Source organism: Orbicella faveolata, unplaced genomic scaffold (genome assembly GCF_042242905.1).
Source record: "Orbicella faveolata isolate gen_17 unplaced genomic scaffold, um_ofav_v1 contig_36, whole genome shotgun sequence".
In the NCBI taxonomy this organism is placed as follows: Eukaryota; Metazoa; Cnidaria; class Anthozoa; order Scleractinia; family Merulinidae; genus Orbicella; species Orbicella faveolata.
In genome coordinates, this window is record NW_028301565.1 from 8,515,144 (window position 1) to 8,542,929 (window position 27,786).

Below are 27,786 nucleotides of genomic sequence, written 5' to 3' on the forward strand. Positions count from 1 at the left end.
TAAAAAACTTAAAAGCAATCGCGAAACATTTTGGTAACAAACACAGCTTTGAATTTTAGTGGGCCGTATAGTCGAATACGGCACGCTAAATTGACCAAGCGCAGTGCACATAGTAACTGAGGGGTATAATAAATAGTCCTTTACCAGAATATATAAAGGATATTACAAGGTGGCGCAAATTAATATATGAATTTTATTTTCGAGTGGTCGAAGGAGTTAAAAAATGTTGTTTTTAACACCAGAAAATAAGATTCATACCTCCAAGGTACCATGTGATTTTCTTTTTATTATATACTCACTCTGTAATATACTTGTGGACAAACTGGTTACAGCCAGGAATTGTAGAGGCGCTCAAGCGGTTAAGGATTTACACTACTCATGACATCAAAAATTTCTTTCAAACTGCACTCGCCTAAAGGCTTGAACTTTATATGAAGTTCTGAGAGAATTTTCAACTATCATTTGTGGTTTAAATCCTTGATTGCACTCGCATTCATCTCATGACTTATACTAATGACTGTAACCAGTTTGTGGGCAAGTTTTTGCACAAACAGCCAAGACAAGCGGGAAATGACTTCATCAGTCAGGATCAGTATTACGTGGGAAATACGCCAGTCGGGTCCCTGCCCTTGATGTAGTTTCGTACGAATCTACGAGTGGTGTATTTTCCAATAAAACACTCGTATCTATTTAATGAAAGATTATCCCTCTAAAAGATGCGATTTAATATAAATAGCAAACAAATAAATAACGTACACTTCTGAAATCGCAAAGTTCCATCCCAGACGCCATTGAAAGTGACTTGAAAGGCGTTGTATGACATTTGCAGATTGCAGGCAGTATAGATTTTTAGCTTATATCGTATTCCCATTTCCTTTATCAAGAGCAAACCGTTACTGAACAGTCTTAACAGGCTAACCTGAGCGCTATCCAGATTAACCTGAGTGATATTCAGGCTAACCGGAGCGCTACTTAGGCCTAAATACAGACTGCAGACTGCAGCCTGCAGTCTGTAAATGTCATACACCGGTTGAAAATGGTAATGTACCATTTGTGAGTGTGAGTTCTGTATTTTTCGTATGCGCGAAAAAGAGTAGTCTCGTTTGCTTAATATGTCTTCTAATGCAATTTGCAATCACCTCCACTGTAAATGTGTCGTCTGAGCACCCTGCTGACCACCATTGCCGGAAGACCAATAGTGGTCAATAGTAGTGGTTCCCAATAGTGGCAATCAATAGAGTCTGGATTCTATGTACAACCTTTTCGAAGCAACTCAGTTTACAATCAGCGTAGTGCCATATCCTGTCTTGATTTAAAACCCACTGGATCGCCCGAGGTGGCCAAAAACGCCAAAATTAATAAAACATGGTTGATATGAAATCTCCCCCCTCCCCCCTGCGCGTGAGAGCCGCGAGAGCCTAGCTGATTTTTGTTCCCCTCTAAATGAACACGGGAACGAACGGAAATACGTCTGCGCCCAGGCTAAACGGGAACTTGAGAGCACACACAATGGTGTACAATCCCCAAGGTCATTCAAGGGCACAAACGAAACAGCAACCAAGCGTGGGGGCCAAGGCAACAATATGTACGAATGTTGAAAGCATACCAAAATTTCAAAATTAAGGCTTTCAGCAGAATTTTTATGTCATGAGCTGCTGTTTCTAAATGGTTCCGAACCCCGCCTCCCGAACATTACTTGTTTTATTTTCTCCAGATGGGAAAACTTGAGGATGTTTTTCACTGCCCGGAGTCCCAGTGGACAGCGGTTGTTGAGTGACCCATTTTGTAATCGATGTTTTTTGCACAGCACGTTTGAGCTCATTACCATGGAAGAATGTTATAATTTGTTAACTGTGAAAAGGCAACTGGGATCCAAGTTTGCTTAATTTTTGTCATGGACAAGGTAAGTACCGTAAAGTTCATTTTCTGCTTGCCGTGTGTTCAATTCAAATGGCAATATTCCTACAGGAGTAGTATAATTGTCAGTTTGTTTATCCGCTGAAGTGAAAGTAAGCTTTTGAGCTTACATTAATTTTAATGTGTTTAAAATCCGCATTTCTTACTCTCAAGATTAGTTAAGGGACTAAAGTTGAGAGTAAGAAATGTCGATTTGAAATACATTAAATGTACTTTCACTTCAGCTGAGTTTGTTCGAGAAACACGAATACATGACGATTGTTGGACTATCGAAACTCCCTGATTGGCAGCGTCTAAAGAATCTCTTAATGATGTTCATTTTTATGCCCGGCGTGATTCAGCCTCTAAATTATGTATTGTCCAAGATTTGGGCAAGATTTGGGTAGTAGGGAAGCAAGGCTAGGAATGCAGAGTACAGATCAGGTGGTACTAGAGTCACTAGCTCAATGGGGAGCCACCTTGGAATAAATGTTCCAGACTTACCACCAAGGGTTAGACCCGTATTCCATGGTACAGGGACTGAGGGAAAGCTAGAGAGTGTGTGTGTGGGTGAGTGGCGCAGGAAGTCACAGATCTATTGTTACAGGGCTGCTGCTGACACAGTTCATATATGATCAACAGTTTCTTGAAGAACATTAGGTCTTTTCCTTAATTTGCACCCAAAGAATTTGTGCCTCTCTTGAGTCACAAGTATCGTAAAAGACTTGACCAGAAGCAGCAATGGAGTAAGCTTATATATATATTAACCTTAACAAGATTTTATAGCTAATATGAGGTTTATCTATATGACTGATTAAATAGCTTCATTGTGATTGGCTGAGAGCAGGCAGATTTATGGTAAATTTCTAATTTGCACTGCAGTGCAAATTAGTAACTTCTTCAGCCGTATAATAAATGAGGAATTGTACAGACGCTCAAGTGGTTAAGGATTTACACTACTCATGACATTACAGATTTCTTTCAAACTGTACTTGCCTAAAGGCTTGAAATTATGTGCAGTTTTGAGAGAATTTTCAAGTATCATTTGTAGTTTAAATCCTTGATTGCAATTCATCTTATAACTTCTAATGACTGTAACCAGTCCACATATATCAATCTTCATAAAATAATGTACTATTTCAGTCTCTTCTTGGTAATGTGACATTCATACAAGGGGTGCGCCGCTTTCTGTATGCAGTGTCACCACAGGAGGCCTCTTTTGCAAAACTTGGAGATGTGCCAGACTATCTAAATGAAGTGAGCATTATTATCATTTGATATCTTTAGGTATTATTAGTATAGAAACTATGTAACAATGTTAATTACCTGCTGCCCAATTTGAAAATAATTAGTTAAAAGAATCAAAGGACATCTAAAATTGGACAAGACTGCTGGCCAAGTCCAATTTGGCAGTCAGAGAAATTGTTTGAATTTTATAATTTCCATACCATTAAACCCCGCATTAAATCCCTGGGCTTATATAACTTCATAAGGGGTTTTGGGTGGGCTTATAAATGGGGGTGGCTTATATTCAGGGGGGGAGGCATATAAGCAGAATAAAAAGATGTATCAGAACGGCAAGATACATGTAAAACATATCTGAGAAACGAATTAAAGCTTACATGCCATTACATGTAGAGCTACTACATTTATAATACGTTTATAAAACACAAGAGGAACACACTTATACATTAGATGGTCTTATATTCAAGGGGGCTTTATATGTGGAGTAATATCTTTATTAGCAAATAGAAGGGCTTATAACCGGGAGTCTTTAACATGGGATTTTACACTATTGGACTACGATGTACAGAAGTTCCTCACTCATATTTTAATTGTGCTCAGTAGATACACAAATTAAAATGAGCTAATTACCTTTTGTTGTTGTAAAATTTATATGATTATTGTTAGGGATGTAATTCAGATGAGCTGTTAGTGTAGATATCAGATCCAGATTGAAACCACTGGCATGTTTTTATGCTTGTCATTTAAATGTAGATAGTGTCCATGCAGTAAATCTTAAATTTTTATTTCAATATTTTTTCTTGCCAGGCTGTTCCATTTTTCTTAGGTGCCATTGCAGTGGAGTACATATTATGTTTTCTCACAAATCTGCCTCGAGCAAGGTTGAATGATGCATTCAGTTCAGTTGCTGCAGGAGTTTTTTCTCAGTTGTCAAAGTAAGAAGATATCAATGTTAATGTGCCAAATTGCATGTATTTATCGCATTACTGTGGTGCTTGATGAATATTCTAGTCGCAATGTCATGATCAGCATTCCCCCCTTATAATGTACCTCTTAAACCTAGATAATAGTTAATAAATAGACAAACAATAAAATAAAGAAATTAGTTTAATCCCAGACAAAAAAGTTGGGACACCAAGCAAGTTCTGCCCTCCCCCCACTTACAATGAGTGATTTTTTTCCCTTTTTGTTGAAAAAAAAACGTGACATTTCCCAACATTGATTACTACTTTTGTCCGAAATTGTATATAATAGTTAGTCAATGTGTAAACAATAAAATAAATATTAAATTATTTGTCCCTTTTTTATTTTTACAGGATAATTGTGCTGAGTGTTGAACTTGTTTTTTATGTGTTCATTTATAACAATTTCCAGCTGGTAGAACTGCCATGGGACTCCCCTGGGACATGGTACCTTTGTTTCGTTGGAGTAGATTTTCTCTATTACTGGTTCCACAGAGCTGCACATGGTAAGATACATGTAAATGCAGTTGTTGGAGACAAATTCTGTTGTTGCGAGAATTCAGTTATCCAAATTCATGACAAGAAGGCCTCTGGTTCACACACTATTATTATTTTGTTTTTAGTAGTCCTAAGATCATCTACTTCAACTTTTTCTGTTTTTTGTTTCTTGTTTTTACTTTTGTTGTTTTAGAAATAAACATTATGTGGGCAGCTCATCAAGTACATCATAGTTCAGAGGATTATAATCTTACAACAGCTCTGAGACAATCAATAGTGCAGAATTACACGTCTGCGGTGAGTAGTCTAGAGCAGTGAAAGTAAAAGTAATTGGGTCTGTGCTAGTAACCCACCAGGCTATTGCTTACAGGTATCTCCAGTTTCCACAGAATGAAGCAACCTAAGAGTATTTCTACTCCCCTGGATGGAATTGTAATCAATCACTGAGTTATATGTTTACCATTGATAGCGTTAAATTCACTGGTACCCATTTATATACCTTGGCTGCCCATGCAAGAATGCATCACAATGAACCCAGCTTTGGGCTCAAGCCTGGACATCAACTTTCACTCTATATTCCAGTGTACTAGCTATTAATTGTTACAGTAGCAAGGTGGCACCTTTTAAATTGAGACAACTTAAAGTAGGAACTCTGTCCAAATGAGAGTCATGTAAGAACCTTTTAATTATTGAAGAATGTTGGCTGCACATTTTAAACAAGATTTTAAGTTGTTCAAATTCTCCTTGTTGCAGATTTTTTACATGCCCTTAGCCCTGGCAGTACCTCCTTCAATCTTCTTTGTCCATTCTCAGTTCAACATGCTTTATCAGTTCTGGATTCATACAGAGGTAATTTCTCTTTCTATTTGCAGCTGACTATAACACCATCATGTGGTGGGTGAGTTAGTAAGGAAATTTGTCGGTCAGCATTTCCAAAGAAGTGATTGTGGGATCAGTGAATTGGAAACTAAGCTTAATAAATGATCAGAGCAATTTTAATTTTTTTTCATGTGGAAACCAAAGTAATCATACAGGACAGTCACAAAGGACACAGAAAATCCAGTGAACCAATCAAAATTCAAAGTATTTAAATTTAGCTGATGTGAAGTGTGGAAAAGACAATGTGGAAACTTGTCGAGAGTGAGTTTTAGTTTTACTTCTGATTGGATGACAGAGTGGTAGAATTTTTCTTAAGCCAATTGCTTGGTGTAGTAATGCAAAACCAAAGTGAATTACTTTCAACACTCAAGAAAAAAACCACTCGATCTGGGCAAACTATTGAGTAATTTTGTGAATAAATTGTATTATGACGCACTTACCTGAAGTAAACTAAAACTGGCATCTGAGTGGACTGAGCCAAGCTTGGTCTGTACAAAATTGATCAGTAATATTTGAAATCTATAACCCCTTACATTTAAATCTTTGAGGACAATATTATCGGAGATTTTGTCAACGAAGCCATATGTTGTTTTTTATTTTGTTACGCACAGATTGTAAGTTCTCTTGGACCCCTGGAGTACATTCTCAACACTCCAAGTCATCATCGTGTTCATCACGGTAATAGTTTCCTTCCATCTATTATCCTCAGTGCTACGTACTGCAAAATGCAGTTGATTTGTCCAGCCTCCATCTTGTGGGAGGTGCTGTGGCCTCATGGTTAGTGCGCTCAACTCCGCAGCGATCAGTCTGGGTTGGAGCTCTGGCCTGGGATGTTGTGTTGTGTTTTTGGACAAGACACTCTCACAGTACCTCTCTCCACCCAGGTGTATAAATTGGTACCGGCAAATTTAATGCTGGGGGGCAGTAACCCTGCAATGGACTAGCATACCATCCAGGGGGAGTAGAAATGCTCCTAGTTGCAGGATAGGCTCCGGCCTGATGAGCCACTTAGCTCATATGCAGACTTTACCTTTACCTTTTGTCCAACTTCATTTTTTTTAATAGATAAAATTTTTTCTCAGTGTCTTCAATAACCATGAAAAATACTACAACAAATTATTGACACTTGAATAATATTCTTACTCACATACCACTTACTAAATTCTTTAAATTCATTATTTACAAGATTTTTCAGATCCTTATTATCCCTAGAAAATCGGTTAGTTAGGGAACTTTTTACCTTCACATGCCCTCAGTTAATTGAATAATTTATGCTGTTTAGTACCAGACTAATTTTTCTCTTCAAACAAAATTAACAACACCATCACCCATGCAATATCATACTGATGGACTTTAGTCAGTCCCGTCCTGTTAATGGAGTATTCCTCAGTGTAGAAGTGGAGGGTGCATGTACATATAAGATATTTTTATTGGCCACTTAGGTACAACCAAGTGACTAATATACAGTAAACTAAGACTAATGTTAAAGTGATAATAAGCAAATTAAAAAATTCTTTCCAGACATGGGTCAGAGTGGAATGTCCACAGTGCATTTTGGAGTAGTGAATCCCTGACAATGCTATCCTGTATTTCAGAACTTATGTAAAGCTAACTCTTAATGATTTGTTTCTGTCTCAGTTGTTAATGATTAACGCTGTTAAACCTTTCCTAATTGGCTTATTGCTAAATGAAACATGGTACTATGATTGTATACCTTTGAATTTTTCAGGAAGAAATCCATACTGTATTGATAAGAACTATGGTAAGTGGATATTAATTTTCCATTTATTTAATGATATTGAAAAGTGATAAACCTTGGGCGCTGTCCTGTTTCACGACAATGTATGACCCTTGCTGGGTCCCCAAAATGAAATAAGAAGATCTGTTAGATCTTATAACCGCGCTTTCAAAATTTAACTGTTTGCTTAGCACTACCGTCGGAACGCAGTGCACATTCCAAAGCAGTTATTGATGATTCTTTTCTTACTGTAGACATCACATCACTTGATCAACACAAATTGTATTATTGCACCATCAGTGGTAGCCGTTGACAAATCTCCGATGATGTAATGGTCTTAATCTTTGTAGAACTTTCTTCGGGATATGTATGGGCATGAACGATATAAATGACACGATAATAACACTATTAACAACAGCTTTCTTTCTTAAACGTCATGATTAAATTTAATTGGTGTTTTCCACAAGTAAAGGGCTAGCAAAGTAGTCACACAAGTCAAATAATTTAATAATAAAACTCTATCCCGACCGATGTATCGATTTTGGTCACTCCAGTGACCACAGATTGAAAATGTGACAGAAAATTGGCGTTACTTTCAATTCTGACCAAATTTGGACAGTGGGATGATCTCATCATTAGCCAATTACAGGCCATTTTTCAGCTCTTTTCGTCATATCACCCCCACGGGATAATTTTGTCAAGCTAGCTAATTTAGTATGCAAGCCACCGTAATGGCGGTCACCGTCGACGAAATGTTTATTTGCTCAAAATTGGGGCAAAATCTTTCGGAGATGGAAGTCAGGACATTTGTAAGGATACAGAAAGTAATTTGGGACCGGTTGCTGGCTTCTAAGGCTGAATTTATCCAGAAGTAAGCTGTATTTTCGTTTTCGTGCCGAAAGCCATGCGATGAAATATTATCGGTTTGTTCTGCTGTCTTGTTCTGTTTTTCTCTTGGTCTTTTTTGTAGCCCGCCGAGGCCAGTCTTTCGTCTAAATCAGTTGAAAAAAGTTCGAAAAAGATGTTCCCATTCAAGTTTAAGCTCTCAGGCGATAATTCTGGAGTTTTTTGGCCGAAACGTCGGCTTTGTTATGTTCGTGTTTTTCAGTTGCTATGGGCGACCGTTGCTTCCTTTGTTAGGTCAAGTCTGGGGAGTGAGGTAACAAAAAAATTCTAATTAATTCTGGTTTTGTTCGATTTCGCTGAAATTTTAAAACGATAAAGCTGGATTGTTAAGGGATAGATTTACCGTCTGCCGATGTGTGGTAGCTATTAACGCTGAAGTGTTATATCGCTTTGAAGTCAGGGTTTTGAAGAGATTTTTTGGCAACGTGTGGGTTCGGCGTGATTTTGTAATCGGAGGTTTCAGTTGACCCCAAAGGAAAAAATATCCGGAAAACGTCATTTCATTGACAATTCAAACGAATATAAATATGTATATGTTCCGAGCTAAATTTCTGGTGAAAAAATATAATTTTTGACGAGCGCTGGGTTTTTAATTTTTTCCCGCGAAAGATGAGATTTATTAATGTTTCAACAGCTTTTGGTGAGTAAACATCACAGGTTGCGTGACTCAAAATTTGGCCGAGTGGAAGCTTGGGTCTGCTCGCACAGAAGTCGAAAAAAAAAAAATTACGGGTAAACCATGAACCGCGCTCAGCCCATGGCCGCGCGGTTAATTAAATATAAACTATGGCATCAAGACAGCCTCTTAATAGAGGTGGCCGGTTAATGGGGGTTCTATTTACAGTATTTTGGTGACAATAATTTTGGGACTTTGTTAACTGGCTGTTTAATGGGGAGGTGGCCGCTTAATAGGTGGGTGATTAATAGAGGCTTGACTATGATATTATCGATCAATTGATTGATTGAAAATCACACTCATTATTTTTTCACATATCCAAATTTTAGGTGGCACATTGATAATCTGGGACAGAATGTTTGGTAAGTCATTAGTAAGCATTCATATGCTATGCATGATTCATGTTCTTTCCCAAAGACCAAAAGTTATCATGGCATCCTTTTCAACTGTCTCTTCACCCCACCCTTCTCTTCCAAACATGCTATTTTCTATGTGGGCCCTGTAGGATTCTAATGTTCATCATATATTTTTGCTCATAAAGATTGATCTATAGTTAGCTCTCAAACAAGACACCACCAACCTGTGAGATGAAGACTGGGGTTTGCTTAAAGAAGCTGTCACTTTAGAGAGAGTGCCCTGTTTAGTCAGAGAGAGAGAGAGAGAGAGAGAGAGAGAGAGAGATCTATGACTATGTAATTCTTTTAATGTCAAGCACACAGGTTACAGAGGTTTACAAATTATTTTTAAATTTAATGACATTTTTACTTTATGATAGGAACTTTTCAGGCTGAAACAGATGAAGAAATAGCTTATGGTCTGGTTCATCCACTGGCTAGCTGGGACCCCATTTGGGCTCAGGTTAGATCATTGTTAATAACATTTCAGTAAAATACAAAATGCATGCAATAATTGTTTTTCCCACATTAGCTTCTCAAGATCACTATTTTTATGTTAGTGATATTATTAGTCAATTACTTACAAAATAAAACTGCAATAGCTGCTACTGAAGTGCAGCAGTCTAATGGACTTTTAAATACACTGCTCTTTTCTTTTTACAAAATCTTGCCCAGTTGCTTAATATACCACTTGGCAGTGTGCTGGGCATGTTCCATTAGATTCCATTAGAAATATTTATGATGGCATGTAAGCACTTCTGTATTAATTGTACTTCACAAGTTTTCAAGATGTATATTTATTATACTGTGTGGAACCTTCCACAGCTTTGTCACTTCTCCCACATTTGGAAAACCTTTTGGGAAACACCTGGACTGAAAGACAAGGTAAATTGTAATTCACTCTGGAGAGCAGGGACTCCCAAGGGAGGGGACTTCAAGCCTTTAAAGTCTGAAAATGATGTTTGAAAATGATGCAGTGCTCAGAGTGTACCATTTTAAATGTTCTCGTTTGCCACGGCCTTTTTACAAAGCAAGCCACAAAGTCTCTGGAGCTCCATGTAGTTGTGTCAATAAGAAGTTTATATTGTATTCCTTTTTTATTTCTGGATGCGACTTTTGGCAGCCTTTGTCACTTGACCAGTAAATAAGCATCTGGAAGCAGGGAAAAATTAACTTCAACCATTAACTACTTCTTCTGGCAGCTGTCTGTGCTATTCAAAGGTCCTGGATGGACACCTGGAATGCCTCGTTTGGGTGATCCTGCAGATCTGCCAGAGGTATTTAGTCATGTAGAGCTCAAGAGTTAATGTAATGTGCAAATTGCAGTGGCAAGATAATACATTTGAGCAGGAAAACAAGAATGTGTGGCTTAAACGTCACTCCTATTTATGCTTTGTGCATTATTATTTTCTGCATGCAGGCATGTTGCACATGCTATTTAGGGTAAACAGATTTGAGCTTGCTTTGAACATATTGAAGCAAATATACATGGTTTCTACTTTTGGCATGTTACATTTAAATTAAGGCAAGATTATTATGACAATTTTTTTGCTGTAGCAGTGTAGCATGAATATTGACTCTGATTTCTTTCTATTGTAGATCGAGTATCCTATTCAGAAATATGACAGCTCCTTGACATACTGGGGAAACTTGTATGTTCTTGTGCATTTTGCTGTTGCCATTGTTGCATATCAGCTTCTGATTGCAAGAAGAATGGTAGGTTTTAATTAAAAGATGCTTCTGATCTTTAATATAATTATGTAACCTTAATTACTTGAGAAATAAGCAGGGTCCTGTGAATTGATGAATTTGAAAGTGCACTAAGATTCCACAACTTTCTTTTTTTGCTCTTCAGGTAATGAGCCAACTTAATGTTCTTGGTGTCATTTCTTATTTTATTTTCACCATTTCAAGTATTGGAGCTCTCTTTGATAACAAGTAAGTTTTAAATTACTACAGCTTGGAATGATTATAAGATCAAATCTGAAGTAATACAGGAGCGCACTGGTGACATTCCATTGACATCATAGCTGTTGCGTGCAGGAGAAGATAATTTATTGTGTATTCATGTTTAGTTTTCTTGAAACTAAAATCATCGAAATATACTGATGAATTAACTTGAATTCATGCGGTAAAGCAGTGGTGCTCATGGCTTATCAGACTCAAATCTGTATTGGCTCACAGAGCGCTGGCTTGGTGTTTTGACTAGTGTATTAATGCATGAATTAGTCCAGCAAGTGTGATGGTTCGTTACTCTAGGTGTTTGTTGAATATGCAGCATTTTATTTAATGTGTTGTATTAGCGATAAAAATTGGAAAGAAAGTTGGATTTAGTTCCTTTTTTGCTATCATACCTCTAATCGTTTAATATCTGTTTCTGTTTCCTTTTCTTTTATTTTCTTCCAAGGTGGTATGCCACATACATGGAGTTATTCCGTTGTCTTCTTTTCCTGATTGTCGACCTTGTGCTTTCATCTCAAAATCTGGACACTGGAGGTAAATAACAACACAGAATTTTTGCTGTAACGCATTTTAAGGGAAAAGAGCTTTTTGGTCGAAGAATTATTGATTCCTATTTTAATTGTCTGGCCTAAGCCACGGTCACCTCATTTCCAGTTCTTCCCAGCCTCTACTTGCTGTCGCACCAGACGTCAGTGCTCCTAACTGTGGTAGTCTACCTTTTGCAGCTTAGCATGAAGTTATAATGCAGTTTTAAGATATCTAGAGGGTACATCGGTCTTGCTTAAAAAATTGTTTTCAACGAGAAGTTAAATTACTGGTCGGAGGATTTCTTGAGATACTCATTAGATATCTCTATGGGGGAATCGATATTGCAATGCGATCTGCACGCACGCATGGCGGAGCTATGTCTTTTAGATGTCTTAGCTGGTTGGACTCCAGATCGAGCAGTCCAGGATCGAGCAGAGGTCAGAGTCATTGTGTTTTGTTCAGGGCTGGGCAAGGCACTTTACTCTCACATTACCTCCTCTCCACCTGTAAACTGTAAGGCAACCAGGGGTTACATGCAATGCCATTACATCCAGGGAGACTAGCAATACTCGCGCTACGAAAAACCGGAGTTAATTGCCAGCAGTTTTGTGTCACTATGATCGCTCAGACGTATCTCTTTTTTTTAATTTTGATCTTAAGGGTGGGGAAAAAAAAGAGAATAATTGTCAACGTCCGTTTTTTTATGCTTTCAGTTCTTCCCACTGGCTACATCGGTGTGATCAGAGGGATCTTCGTTGGATCTGCGTTTCTCTGGATAACAGGTTCCTTGGTGTCCAAAACCAAATTAAAACTACAGTGATTCTATTACCAACGCACCCTGAGAAGCGAGACCTATCTTGGACAATCGGAGATTTGAGCTACGAAAAACATTTGGACTGTCGAAAAACATTGATATAGGAAGAGACACAACAGATAGTATACAGGGCTAGCAATGTGGCAGATTAAATTTTATTATAATTTCAAATTAGAAATTATATTACACGAAGGAATACAGCAAACAGAAAACTATTTAGGCCTATTTAAACAGCGACTTCAACGACATAGCAACCTGTGAACGGAGACAGAATTTCATCTGTTGTCTTGTGCCACTGATTGTAGCTATGAAAAAGCTATGACTCTGAACTAGATTTTTGACAATATTTTAAGTAGTTTTTAGACGTGCAAAATTCCCGCGACAAAATTACCTTCAAATTGGTACTTGTCGTTGCAAGGTAGCGGCATTAGTTTGAGACAAAGGTCGAGACAATGTATTTTTTAGTACATATATCTATCGCACTGGTTTTGTAAAAATCGTGCGGTCTTACTGAAGTCAAAGAGCAGAGTCAAGATACTATGAACTAGTCTCTGGGCAGAGTGAATGTTCATCAGGGCAATCGGCAATGTTAACATAGTAACAAGTAACAAGTAGCTTTTGTTGCCGGGTACATAACAGGTTTATAAGCCTTAGTAGCTCACAGCTAGCAAAGCTATTCTGGGTGAGGTACTATTACTTAAAGAGTATTATCTACTTTAGCTAAAAGAAATAATAAGAGAAAAAATAAAGGAAAATAAAGAAATTTGATAGTGTACACAACGAGATAATAAGTCAGGGTTTGGGAAGGAGTCTTAGTTTGTTCAGATCGCGCCATCCTCAGAGTAACATGGTATCATCTGTTGGACTTGCAAACTGCGCGTTACTAGACTCTGATAACGATTGCTGTGTTGCTTATTGTTCATAAGAGATAGCAAATGTTACAATAAACTACACTATAACTTTACCTTGTTTGCCAAATTTTTTTGCACCTTGTCTGCTTGTGTGTTTTACATATTCCTTTGAACTTTGGCATCTAAATTAGTAAAGTAGAGTTTTTGTTGAACACTTTTTACAGTGTGGAAGGCTCTTTATCTGATGTGCAAGATTGGCGTTTTTGAAGGGTAAAAACGTTTACCTCGATGCTTGTTAATATGAAGAGCCTTCCCTCTATAGTCGCTAAACAAGTCAAACTTTCGGCTAAATTTGAACTTTCATAGATACGGCACGTGTATGTGCAGTAGGCCACGTTCGATATATCAATCAGTTCTGAAATGGATCCGAGGCTCTCGGGTCTAAATTGCAATTTTTTTTTAAGTCTCTTTTGTCTCACAATTCCCAAAAGAGAAGAAACACCACAAAATTTATATGTTTGTCCTGAAAGCCTCGGAGCCATGTTAGAAAATTTACTATATCGAACGTGGCCTATTGCCAAAGATGTACATACCCATCAAACACTAGGATTTTGGACGGTATTTTGAAATGAGATGTTACACTTCTACAATTGTGCAATAGTCACTCATTTTCACTATTTTCGAAATTGATTGATTTTTGTCTTGCACGCAGCCACACTTCAAATAGGACAGAGGTACTTCTGTGTGCTATAAAGGCAACGGGCCATTTCCGAATTACGTTAAGCCTCTTTCCCAAAGCGAGTCTTCAAGCCCACCTTTCATATGAAAATGAGATTTCATTCACATGAAAATTAAACTCAGTTTCATCTTAATGGTTTTGTACCGGGCCTCGCTTTGATAGAGAGGCTTAGGTCAACTCGGAAAATCGAACTTGGAAAAATGCGCCACATTCAAGAAAATGCGTCACGCTTAAGAAAATGCGGCACACTTGGAAAAATGCGCCAAACTTGGAAAAATGCGCCACATTTAAGAAAATGCGCCACACTTGGATAAATGCGCCTCACGTGGATAAATGCGCCTCACGTGGATAAATGCGCTACACTTAAGAAATTGCGCCACATCTAAAATAATGGGCCACATTTAAGAAAATGAGGCACACTTGGAAAAATGCGCCACACTGAAAAAAATGCGGCACACTTGGAAATATGCGGCACAGTTAAGAAAATGCGGCACACTTGGAAAAACGCGCCACACTCAAGAAAAATGCGGCACACTTGGATAAATGTTCCACACTTAAGAAAATGCGTAACACTTGTAAAAATGCGGCACACCTGGAAACATGCGGCACACTTGGAAAAATGCGGCACTCTTAAAAAAATGCGTTTCACGTTGATAAATGCACCACACTTAAGAAAATGCGGCACACTTGGATAAATGCGCCACACTTAAGAAAATGTGCCACACTTGGATAAATGTGTCTCACGTGGATAAATGCACCACATTTAAGAAAATGCGGCACACTTGGAAAAATGCGGCACACCTGGAAATATGCGCCACACTTGGGAAAATGCGCCACACTAAAGAAAATGCGGCACACTTGAAAAAATGTGCCACACTTAAAAAAAATGCGTCATACTTAGAAAAATACGCCCTATTTAAGAAAATGCACCACACTTGGATAAACGTGCCTCACGTGGATAAATGCGCACACTTAAGAAAATGCGCCACACTTAAAAAAATGCGCCACACTTTAGAAAAAACGGCACACTTGAAAAAATACGCCACACTTGAAAAAATGCGTCACGTTTAGAAAAATGCGCCACATTTAAGATAATGCGCCACACTTGGATAAATGCGTCCCACGTGGATAAATGCGCCACACTTAAGAAAATGCGGCACATTAAAAAAAATGCGGCACATTTAAGAAAATGCGCCAAACTTGGAAAAATGCGCCACGCTTAAAAAATGCGGCACACTTGGAAATATGCGCCACATTTAAGAAAATGCAGCACACTTGGAAAAATGCGCCACACCTAAGAAAATGCGGCACACTTGGAAAAATGCGCCCTACTTAAGAAAATGCGGCACCCTTGGAAAAATGCGCCACACTTAAGAAAATGTGGTTCACTTGGATAAATGCCCCACACTTAAGAAAATGCGGCACACTTGGAAACATGCGCCTCACGTGGATAAATGGGCCACACTTGTACGACACAATTTCTTTTTTCAAATGAAACGGTTTTGGAGAAATGGGAAGATTTTCTCAGGTTTGACGGGATTTTAATATTTAGAAATTCTTCCTCTTAAAAGCTAATCTGAACTTTTGATTTCAGAGGGCTTGTTATAATTATCTAGATATTTTTGGCTTTGATGGTCGGAGCTTGATAACTGTTGAGATGGGAGGGGTCGGTGGTCCACGTTATCAAAGCCTAAAACTTTTATTGGGTAAAAGAATATTAGGAACATCCTTCAAATTCGTATTTTTTTCCTCATTCTTAAAAGGCGTATCACTGATCGCTTGCTTTTTAAGTAAGTAAAAAGTAAATCTTTACTTAATCACTATACGAATTTAAGGTTTGCAGCTGGTGGGTTCGTGAAGTAGACAAATAGATTAAATAAGTTGAATATATAAATGAACAATGGTTACAGAATAAGGCTTAACAAATCTACTTATGAATACAAACGTGGAAAGGAAATTTTTTGCAATGTAAGATTCTATGTGAACTATATTTGCGATTGACCGTTTGTATACTTTCTTCTGAGAGACGTTATTAGTCAACCGCTAGTCAACAAGCTGTTTTCTGAAGACTGAAGCAAACCACAAAGTTTTTTATTCTCTAAGAGCTTCTAAAGCATAGCGAGTCGTGAATTATTATTATTATTATTATTATTATTATTATAAGTCCTTTAAGTCTTGCGGCTTATTATTATTATTATCATTATTATTATTATTATTATTATTATTTTACTGTCCTATGTTTCGTGCATTGGTCACGCACACCTAGGATTTATTAGAATTCGATATTCAGGTTTGAGAGATTTTGAGTTAGGCATAACTACAACTGAACTCATTTATATGCGTTACAAACAATCCCTCTTTCTACTTAAAACATTTACCAGCCAGGAACTGGTTATAGTTACAGTACGGTACATTTGTTCAATATTTCTTTCCACAAATTAATGTTCCCAACCCATAGCCTTTCTAACTTCGTGACTGATTTTCGTAAAATGAGGTTATCTTCAACTCTATTTTCTTGCGATCAATCTTGAGTCTTAGGACCGAGGAAAGGACTGTACTCCTTTGTCAAACTGAACCTTAAGTCAGCGTAAGAGGAAAAAATATTTTTGAAATTCTGTGGGAGGAAAAGTATGAAATACTGCTACAAAATTAAAAAATACTTCGGTCCTCAAAGTGTGTCGACTGATTCAGTGTTGTATAATGTTTCATTTTGCAGCTTGAATGTTCACTGTTAAGTGGCTAGGATTCATTAGCAAGAGGAGAGGAAAACTGGTAGAGAGAGCTGTTGTGGCATATTCCAGGAAAGCCTGGATTGATTCGAGATACTGCGTCGGTCAGCGAATAGAAAAACAGTAATATGTAATGCAACAGGGCAATAGAATAAGTCTGTATGGAACTACTACTCGTCACAGATGAAAAACAGTGAACTTCTTGGTTGACCTTTTTGTTTTGTTTCTTTTTCTTTGTAATATTGGAAAAGTGTTCTGCTTACTTCAAACACTGACTACACTGCAGGCCCAAAGGCGAATACTTTACCCAGTTGAAAATGTAAGTATGGCTTCTGTGTTGGTGGGGTCTGTTGAGTGATCGAAACACGGAATATATGACAGGGAACATTGAATTTTGAAAGAGATCCAAAACATACCCAGAATTTATAGGGCGACCTTCGTCATCACACGATACGATTCAAAAAGTGTTGATCAAAGTTGTTACTCATGTTTAAGGTCATTCCACTGAAATAGAACCTGCACTGGGATTTTTGTAAAACTTTGATTGTTTTTGATTGATTGTTTATATTGTAGGAACTTAACTTTTGAAATAAAAATGGGGGGTCCCCATGTTCGTTTAGGAGCAACAGCACCTTGTTTATACCCATGTAAATCCTTATAATAGCACCATGATTGTAGTCACGATTGCTTGCTAAATTCACGTTTCCGATGATTGCTTTTTGTTCTACACTAAGAATTGGTCCATATTTATTTACACAGAGAAATTTATTATTCAACTCAAAACAACAGAAAAAATTGATAGGTCACCATACTCGTTTGTGAGTAAATGACGATTTACCTCTATGGCGAGGTCCAGCTGTAAAGAAGACGCCGCCATTTTTTAATGTGCGCGCGCTAATCACGCGTGAAATTATGCGTAGTAGGGATGCGCAATGCAATACATTGTCATTTTGTTGAGGCAACGTTGTTGCTCGTGGAGGGGTGGGGGGGGGGGGGGATGGGGCGTCGAGCGTCGGGCGGTCTTGGAAAGAAACGTCGAGGCACTGTAAATTTACTGCATTGAAAAGAAAACTTCCAGACTTAAATATTTTTACGAGAGGTTAGACTGTGTCTTTATCCTGGAGTGGAGGGAAGTGAAGAGTAAAGTACTCATTATTTTCCGTTAGTCGTGTTTTTGGCAACATGTAAAATTAATAGGGACTAAGGGAACTTTCTGCTTTTCCTAAAACTGTTATTTATAAGACTAAGATTTATATTTGCTCATTTGGTTATAAACGTTCGGAGACCTTTGCATTTTCTTGCAAATTTATAATTTGAATTATCTTAGTGGAAATGGTTTCTTGGTAGGTCGGAATAGAAAACAATACGTCATGGGAAAACTATGAAAGATTCGTTTGTCGTGTATTGCAATGTATAACCTATAGGCCACCAATGAGAATTGAGAAACGGCGTGTAGTTGCCTTTTTCTATTTTGTAATTATTTTTCTTTACTGCAACACAAAGGACACTACTAACAAAACAAGACAGACACTACTTACAATACCACTAACGATAAGCTACTTATGCTACTTACTATACAACACTTCCTTAGAGTACAATTCTTACACTACGTTTACAGTTTGTTTGTTTTTGTTTTTTTTCTTTTTTCGATTACACACCTATGTACCTAGCGAATTACATTGCAGAACGGTTTTCCACTTAGCTATCATTGTACTTAGCAGCAATGTGACGTTCATGTGTCATATAGAAAAAAGGACGACTATTATTCCTACGGCAGTTCCATAAATGTAGCTTACCTAAAACGATTAAGTAGTTAAACAGGGAACATTTAGTATCTGTGACACCAACTAAAATAGTCTTTAACTCGAGTTTCCTTTGTTCTTTGGCGATAGCGAACCAGTAAGATTCAAATTCTTCCCAAAATGCACGTGAGTAAACACAGTAAATGAATAAATGATCAGTTGTTTCCACACCAGTATTGCAAAACGTACAAAGATCGCTTTGTATTAAAGCTATCTTAGCTAAGCGGAAATTTGTGAATAAAATGTCATTCAGTATTTTAAACTGAAAGCATTGCACATATGTTTCACAGATACAGGACCTTATTAATGAGAAGGCCTTTTTTGTTTCCACATCATCAATAGAATTTTGTAATTGTTATTTAGCTCTTATTAACCGAGCTGGAGGTCTGTATGGGAGAATCTTGACCAAGGTCGTGAGTACAGACCGAACGTAGTGAGGTCTGTACACAAGACCGAGGTCAAGATTCTCCCATACAGACCGACTTAGCTCGGTTAATAAGATGTTTATTATATGGCAAAGAAAAAAACGTTAATTCGTTTAATGTACCTGGTGGGCTGACATTTTGCTTGCGAACGGCGATGAACTTAACTTAAACCTGCCGAAATTTGCTCGTTCTCTTTACTTTTTTTTTGTCATCAGGCTTTTTGGCACTTCCATAAATGATTGAGAAGAAAATAAAAAAAAATGGTGAACATTTTTGTATTTTAGTTTGCTACTTTTTCAACGCAAAATGAAACCGCCCTAGCTGCCGGTCTAGATGGGAAAATCTAGACCGCGGTCAATATCGATTTCAGCCAATCAAATTCGTGAATTCGGCAGTTCCCAGTCCTTGTGAGACGCAGCCATATAATAAATTGGAGATATTTTTTATTAATTATCTTTCTTTTTTGCTTTGCAGTGCTGGATGTTTGGGATATTGATTTAGAAATACACATTGTATTCGTAAAGGTCGCCGTAAGTGTGAAGTGTCTTAAAGTGCCTATCAAGTAAAAGATAATTGCTGCTTATTTAAAAGGCTTTTCAAGGCAAAGAAGAATGGCGTTTTCCATTTTGGAATATCTTTTTTCGTTTTAGACGTACTTACGTTTTTGTATTATTTTATAACTATTTTTACTTTATAGGCACTAAGGAGTTTCTAAATATCCATCTACTATTTGAAAAAATTCTAAGAGACGATCTACTATTTGAAAAAAAACTTTTCTAAGTGTAATTTTGTAAGTGTCCATCTACTATTTGAAAAAATATTTTCTAAGTGTCGATCTACTATTTGAAAAAAGTTTTCAAATTGTAAAGGGTCTTCAGGTCTATGATGAAAGTTTTCGAAGGGCAGTGGATCAAGTTTTACTATAAGCAGCAACGTCTACCACAGTTACGTGGGACTACAAGCTGCTACAAGTTAACTTCGTCTAACAAGACGTAAGCAAGATTAAATCAATGTGGAATACAAGCAAACGTCATGTTAGACGGAGCAATGTGTCGTACAACTTATCCCCTCACGTATGTGTGACAATGTGCCGCATAACACGCTTTTTTTTTTAAACTTTTATTAAGTTCAAGTCAGTAAATAGCGTTTTTCTTCTTGATCCTCTCCTCTCATCATGCTCCCTTCCAATCCTACAACAAAATAAAATCTTCTTAGTTACGACGGCAATAAAGTACAAGTAAAAATGCACTGTTTAAATATATAGTTTGAGAACACGAAATAAACGTTATATGGTAATTCTGTTTCCACGCTTTTTCTGGTCCCCAGTGTATAAATAAAGATTGAATTTTCTGTGAATACTAATCAGTGTTCTGCGCATGTCTGTATTTAGCAATAGCTCCGAACCTATTTATATTAAAAATCGGCCAAACTTTATCGAACGCCACTGTGGCCTCGCGGTGTAACGCGCGCTCTCTGGCGTCGACGGCCTCTCCCTCGCCGTCGATTTCTAAGTTGTTTATTAAGAGTGGATGTCTCTAAAAATCAAAGAAAAATTAAAAAATCGCGGACATGGTCAAAAATTCGTTTCGTTCCATTTTTTGTCTACAGGTAGCTATAGGTACTAGCTAAAGTGAAATGAGGTTAGTTTGTGTAAATATTCATTTTGACGGGAATAAACCGTTATGAATTGCATGATCGAAAATGAGTGCGTGCGAGCTCGAAATTATGTAGTTTTCAGGCCGTCCTTAGATGAACTAAAATGCGACAGCAGGAATTCTCTAGTTATAAATATATACAGTTGGCCTTCCTTTACCAAGATATACTGATATTTTTTGTATCGTGTCCTTCCTGATGAACCCACGGGTTAATTACCAGAGGACGTCTTTGCCATTTTTAGTTCACGTCAAACCCGGCCAAATATATTGTGGCAAAAATGTATGTGGTAGTGTCTCAAAATTTCCAGCAATACTATCACGAGGGCTTATGAGGTAGGTCTTCAAATTCATCGTTTCATTTTTCTGGTATCTTCTACTGTTTCAATATACCAACCAACCAAACTTCGGTAAAATTGCAAATGGCGCCATATTGAAATGAACAACATCAACATTGCAGTGACACAAGCAAAGCATTGTTTGAGTCGCAGCCGCACTTAGCTTGTTATGTTTGCTTTAACATCAATAGTTCCTTACCTTAGAAATCTTTTATAGGCCCTTATTATGCTGCTTGGAAGATACTTTCGAAATGCTGTCCTCTGCAAGTTGGTGTAAAGGGGGCCGACCGGCGCACTCATTGAAGCCACTGAGCCGGTAATGAGTAAACTTTAAAAGTTACTTGTTGTCGTCATTTTCTATAGCGTGTCGGCAGCCAGTTTCGTTTAGTCTACTTTGATCCTAATTTCGGCTTTCTTGACGTCCCACACACGAAAGATCCTGTACAACACGGCAGGCACCGCTAGCGATTTGCACAGGTTCCTGTCTGCGTGTCGACTGCGTGACATGTGATAATCTGTCACGTAACGAGATCAACTAACAGTACATTCTGCCTCACGAATAAAATCTAAACAAATATATTGCCGTCATGAACGAAAAAGATACAGCAAAGAAACAGACTTTACAAAATGCCACAAATTTAAAACGTACGGTGAAAACTTTATGGAACGAAAATAACGATTCAATTTTCCCACGGGAAACAAATGTAACCAGTTAACGAAAGTAAACAAAAAGCAAAAGCGTAATAATCGTCGGTGAAAGTAATAAAGATAACGGTTGCTTAAAGTCCAGCAGAAAAAAAATGTCTTGCTCTTTCCTTGATATTGTTGGTGGCGTTTGTGGTGCAGAGGAACACGCAAGGCATCCGTCCACTCAGACAGTATCGCTGTCATCGTGCAGCAAGGATATCAGAAGCCACAAGCGTTTTTTACAGTTTTCAGGTGTTGAGACAGAGATAGAACTTACCTTAGCAAGAAGCGCGATTTTCGTGAAGCCCGTCCATTTTTCGGAAATGACTGTTTGCCCGTTGCATCGATCAAGCCTTGGAATCGGATAGAGAAGAGCTAGTAGATTATGTTCTGTGCCTCAGGATGTCTCCGGTCACAAAAAGGATCTGAAAAAGTACCCGCAGCAGAAAGGGGAATTAGTTTGCAGCACTCAATACAAATTTTTGAGCTTACGAAAAACCTCGTACCCGTCGGATCAGGTAAGCGATTACAATGTTTATTCTCACTTTATGCAAGGATAAACATCCGTATAGCTTTTCATTTCACGCAGGGTACTTGGCGGGAATCACAGACTTCATATCCTTACTTCAAATCACTTCACTGCCGCGTAAAATAACGCCAAGTTTAACAGCAAAATTATTTTTATGTCTCACGAGTTTTCAGGATTTTTGCAAATACTTTTACGTCGGAACCTTGTTCAAACACGGGCATTTACTCAACATTTTCACCTTCTTCAAGACTTAATCAAAAGGGGAACACTCGAATTGAAATATTTTACAGATATTAGAATTCCTTCCAACAATGCTCGGAAAAAAGGAAAGGAACGTAAAAGACTGACTTGTGACAGGGTAAAATACAGATTGCGTAATCAATTTGAGGTTTGTGGGGCTTTTTTCCTGGGCTAGGTTTGTTCTTTTGCCACATTCAGAGCTATTTGTTCAAGGGGGATGTGTAAAGTAGAAAAGAATAAATTAATCCTTTCTCTCCAAATATTAAAGGAATTTGTGTACGATGTCGACAGTCCCTGGCAAAAACAAAAAATCATTTAGAATCGCAGGACTTGGGTGCCACAGGAGGTGTGGAAAACATCACAGAAGGTCTATGTGGTCTAGGTTTTGTGAGTTTCTTCAAAGTGTTTATGAAAAATTTCCATCCAATATAGTTAATGAAAGTGAAAAACCTTAACGCGTTCTCTGAATTCTCCCTTCTCCGCCCTTTTCAGGGGTTCAACCCACGCGGGAGAAGGGCGTGTCGAGGATAACTTGCATGCGCATCCTCAAAACGCCGCCATGGCCGCCTGTCAACGACTGGGCAAGACATGCATGGCACAAGAATTGGAAAAGCGTGTCCTGCCCGGACAGCCAATCACATCCCAAAATATAGCCAAATAATAAAGGTTTTAAAATTAATATATGGCTTCTCAACTTTTTTTCTAAATGTTCCAAATGGAAAATAATACTGAGTAGTAACTGGATGAAGATATCAGGATAGATTAGCAGTCAATTAAATTAATTATCGACTACTACTTTCCAGCGCGCATGCGACTTGCGCTTTTATACACGACACCCCGCGCTTGCACACGGTTGATCTCATTTCGAAGCCATCCAAAGCAATGTGTTCACTTTTTTGTCAGGTTGATGAACAAGCGAGTGACTTTGATATTCCTGCCATTACTTGTCCTGTAACTGTTGGTGATGAATATCTGCCAGGAGGTTCCACATCCAGACGGCAGAGCCTTTTTTTTCCGCAAGAAGATTCCGAAGAGAGTGATGACAGCTCCAGTCTAGACAACGAGTCCCAGGAGTAGCTTAATCGCTTCTTACAGCTTCGAGACGTCAGTCTAGTACGTCACACGTTATCAGTGCCGTGGAATACAGCGCACGAGCGTACTAAACGCAGATACCTACGGAAAGCTCAACAATGTATATCTGCAGTGCTTGATGTTCTGGCACCTGAAAATTCGCAAGAACTGTGGATGGAGCTTTGTGATCGTCATGCTGTAAGCAGAGAGAGTCAGGTTGTGGTCGAAGGTAGAAGTGAAAAAGAGACGGAGCTTCTTAGTGCATTTGCTGAGAGCTACTTGAACGCGCAACATTGGAGCACCAGACGACAAATACTCTCTTTGATGGCAGATAAGTTATCCCTTAAGGAGATGAGAGAGTTTATTCCAACCGTTACTAGCTATCGCTACAACATTGCCCGACGCCACAGGCTGTTACATGGAAGAGCTGCTTCTCTTCCAAACCAGGAGAAAAAGAGAATGAGAATTGAACCTGTAAAATTAGACCATTTTGTTTCTTTCATAACGAGTCCACACGTTATTCAAGATGTTCCTTTTGGGGAAAGACTTCTGCAATTGTCAACTGGTGAGATCATAAAAACACCCAATGTGATCAGAACAATGATACCAGAGCGCATTGTCCAGCAGTATCAACAATACTGCTGTGAAACCAACTTTGAGCCTATGAGTAAGAAAACCCTACAGAGAGTTTTGGCCGTGTGTTCTTCATCTGTTCGCAAGTCTCTGCAAGGACTTGATAACTTTTCAGCACAAGGACCGGAAGCATTTGATCATTTAGAGAAACTCGTAGACAAGCTTGTTGACTGTGGCAAGACTCAGCAATGGGCGAGGGAAATTAAGCAGCAACTTCGTTTGTCGAAGCAGTACCTAAAGGGCGACTACAAGGTGGGTGCATATTTTATTATTATGCGTTGCCTTTGCGGAAGTGATGTAGTAGACTTCTTACTATGATACACGGCTACCTTTTTCTTTCTCTCCAAGTCTTTTTTATGCTTAATTCGTGAAACAAGAGGTTGCAATTCACTGTAATACGCTTACACACATGTATACAACGCTGAGAATCGGTTAAGTAATCTTTCTGAAATGTCGATGCGCATGCGTTGCTTTGCAAATATGCACTGAATCACGCGGTTGTCATTTTACTTTTTTTTTTAGGTACATGCAGTGGAGGCCTCAGAGGTTCCCGATCATTGTCGAATTTATGCGCTAAGTGATCCAAGCAATGCAGAATTTCGGGGCTCCTGCGACCACCTCCACAATGAGTCATGTGTGCAGTGTTATGAGTTAGAGGACGTCATGCGTACCATAGAAGATGAGTGTTCAATTGCGCTCTCGTCAGCAGAAGATCAAGCTGACATGCTGCATACTATTAAGCAGGCAAGGTATGATATCACTAGCTGGAAAGCCCATCAGCTACGTTCAGTCCACCAAGCTGAGGCGAAGCATTCAGTTTTAGCCAAACTCGACAGCCGATCGGTGCTGTTAGTCCAGGACTGGGCAATGAAATATATGCCCCGAAAATATCGAGAGGCACAGTCAGACTGGTTTGCGAAGCGAGGATTGCCATGGCACATTAGCGTTGCCATAAGACGGTCAGAGGGTTCTGAGCACTTTGAATCGCAAACACTTGTTCACGTATTTCAAAGCTGCGCCCAAGACAGTGTGACTGTGGCTTCGATAATGCTTGACTGCCTCAGTACCCTGAAAAAGGAAATTCCAGACCTGGAAATGGCTTATTACAAACAAGATAACGCTGGCTGTTATCACAGCGGAAATTCAATCATCTCAGCTAAGCTGGCCGGCGATGCCGTAGGAGTGGCTGTTGTAAGAAACGACTTCTCGGACCCTCAAGGTGGAAAGGGGGTATGTGATCGCAAAGCAGCAACAATCAAAGGAGACGTTGGAAGGTACGTAAACGAAGGCAATGATGTCATCAACGCTTTACAGCTCAAAACAGCCATTGAATCTGGCCAAGGAACCACAGGAGTGAAAACAAGCTATGTTGCTGCCAAGCCGTCAAGCACCTTTAATATCAAATGGGATGGCATAAGCTTACTCAACAATTTTGAGTACGATGAAACTGGCGCACGAGTGTGGAGAGCATTCAATGTGGGTTCCGGTAAAGTAGTGCCATGGGCAAAGTTCGAAGGAGTCATGAAGCAGCCCGAAAAATTGGATATCCTAGAACCCCCATCGCAGAATGTAAGTGGCGCACCGCCGTTCAAGATTGTGAGACACCGACATATCAAGAAAAGCTCTGTCAAAGCAGATTTCTAAACTGAAAACGAAAACCAAGATCGAAGCAGTATTGGTCAAAACAAGCCAGACGACATGCTTTTCCCGTGTCCAGGGGATGGATGTGTAAAAGCATACAGTCGCTTTGCAAACTTCCAGACACACCTAGATACTGGAAAACACCAAATGATGCTCGAACAGGAAACTCTCTACGATAGAGCTAAACGAGAATATTCTTCCAAGCTGACGGAGGGATGCAGTCAAATTCCAAGCGTTCAAGTTACTGTCCAAGCAAAGAGTGACGCCTTGCTGCCTCTTCCAATGGGTTGGGCCCTGAAGACAATTAAGAAAAAAGTGCGTTTTACAAAGAAACAGACCGAATTCTTAACTGACCAATTTCAAAAGGGGGAGCAAAGTGGACGGAAAAGCGATCCACAGGAAGTTTCGAAAGCAATGAGCTTAGCAAGAGACCAAGCGGGGGAACGCCGATTTCAACCTGATGAAGTCCTCACGTCGCAGCAGATTAGTGGCTTCTTTAGCCGTCTTTCAGCAAAGAAGCGATTAGAAGTTACTGCCGCCGGTAACGAAGCAAAAGCCAGTGAAGTCTCAGAAGTGGCCATGGAGAGTGCCGACGAGGACGAAATTTCTGCAGAAGCTGAGAGTCATCTATCTGCTGTGTGTGCGAATGTGATGAGAGATGTGGCTATTCAGCATCCGATTGTATCTTTCGATCTTAACATCTGCGAACTTGTACAAAAACGTACACTCTCAACTTTAAGAGTGGATAGGCTAAGAGACATGTGCATCGACCTTGGGCTGGATATTTCTAACATTTCACCTCAGAAGAGGAAAAAGCCATACATCGCACGACTCACACAATTAGTCCAGGAGTGTACCTGCACTTCCAAGTAACTGAGCCCTGTACGTTTCACGAATAACTGATCCGCTGATTATAAAAGGCGGTGCGTATATAATTTTTAAGAGGGCGTTGCGTGACAGCAGAGTTCTACATATCGCATTTCAGTCACTCGAGCTCGCCGCTGCTGGTGGCATCTCCTCCAATTTGTGTTGACGAGTTTCAGTATATTCGAAACTGGCGAGTGCAGAAGGCGCAGAAGGGATGCAAATGCTCGAATTCATGTTCACTGGATGCGAAGCAAACGTAAACTAACGGCTGTGTGACAAATTTAACCTGTTGTGTGCAATTCAAATGTTCAACCTGTTGTGTGCAGAATTATGCAGAATTATGGCGCGATTCACTGGGTAGGAAAAGTCGAAATTTGTTTCTCCTGTCACAGTATATGAAAATCAAGTGTAGTTATAGTGTAGTTATAGACATTTTAATATGTTTCTAGTCATTTCAACGGCCAGTGAAGATATAACTGACCAAAACAGTTATTTGTGTACAACGCGTTTAATTTTGTTATTATGCATCTCATTATGACGTCATAGTATTTAACCGAATTACGGCCGGTGGTCATCTTTTGACTGTCAAAGGTCCCAAAGAAATAAAACCCAAATCGTAAAGAACTATCTTTCAAGGCTTCTTGGTAGTGTTATTGTAAACTTTGAGAAACTAACACATGTATTATTTGCCAAGCTATTCTAGGCCACCTTTGCCTTAATTTCAAAAGGCCGAAGATGTCGTCTCTTAACAGAGACGTAGCTCCTACAGGAATAACACGAGACAAAAACTATCACTTTGTCTTGATTAAGCAAGTCCAACTCTATATTTCTATAGCTAGAAAAGTCCTTCTGTTACATTTTTGTTCGTATGACAACTGCCCGAAAAGTGCCTAATTTCAGGATCGCGCTTGGTGAAATTTGAGCAATTGATCCGCCGAAAGCTTTTAACGGTTTATTCCCGTTAAAGTGCATATTTCAAACATCTAACCCCATTTCCGTTTGTTTACTATACAAGGCTACCTACAAGCAAAAAATGAGCCAAATCGATTTTTGGCCGTGTCCGCGATTTTTTCGATAATCTTT

The 27,786-nt window shown here is 38.8% G+C and overlaps 2 protein-coding genes and 1 pseudogene across 2 annotated transcripts in view; 2 read left to right on the forward strand and 1 right to left on the reverse strand.

The window, feature by feature from the left end:
• Positions 1-1,761: 1,761 nt before the first annotated feature.
• LOC110043000 (alkylglycerol monooxygenase-like) lies at positions 1,762-13,463 on the forward strand. The gene is made up of 16 exons (XM_089274701.1): positions 1,762-1,903; positions 3,040-3,153; positions 3,949-4,076; positions 4,458-4,609; positions 4,795-4,898; positions 5,355-5,450; positions 6,092-6,158; positions 7,210-7,242; positions 9,130-9,162; positions 9,576-9,658; positions 10,021-10,080; positions 10,398-10,472; positions 10,795-10,911; positions 11,051-11,133; positions 11,603-11,691; positions 12,399-13,463. Exons 1-16 carry the CDS (start codon positions 1,895-1,897, stop codon positions 12,503-12,505), a joined length of 1,350 nt encoding a protein of 449 aa, XP_089130827.1. The 5' UTR covers positions 1,762-1,894; the 3' UTR covers positions 12,506-13,463.
• Positions 13,464-18,256: 4,793 nt separating this feature from the next.
• Positions 18,257-27,786, reverse strand: part of LOC149102169 (torsin-1A-interacting protein 1-like) — a 150,894-nt gene continuing 141,364 nt past the window's right edge. The window contains exon 3 of the mRNA XM_089274691.1: positions 18,257-20,235. The gene's annotated coding sequence lies outside the window, so the exon portion shown is untranslated. The remainder of the gene's footprint in view (positions 20,236-27,786) is intronic.
• Positions 23,719-27,234, forward strand: LOC149102170 (uncharacterized; annotated as a pseudogene).

Excerpts from the sequence above, each read along its gene's own strand:
- LOC110043000 (XM_089274701.1), top strand. Across the intron at positions 4,610-4,794 it reads GTTCCACAGAGCTGCACATG|AAATAAACATTATGTGGGCA; the intron begins GTAAGATACATG and ends TTGTTGTTTTAG. Across the intron at positions 5,451-6,091 it reads AGTTCTGGATTCATACAGAG|ATTGTAAGTTCTCTTGGACC; the intron begins GTAATTTCTCTT and ends TGTTACGCACAG.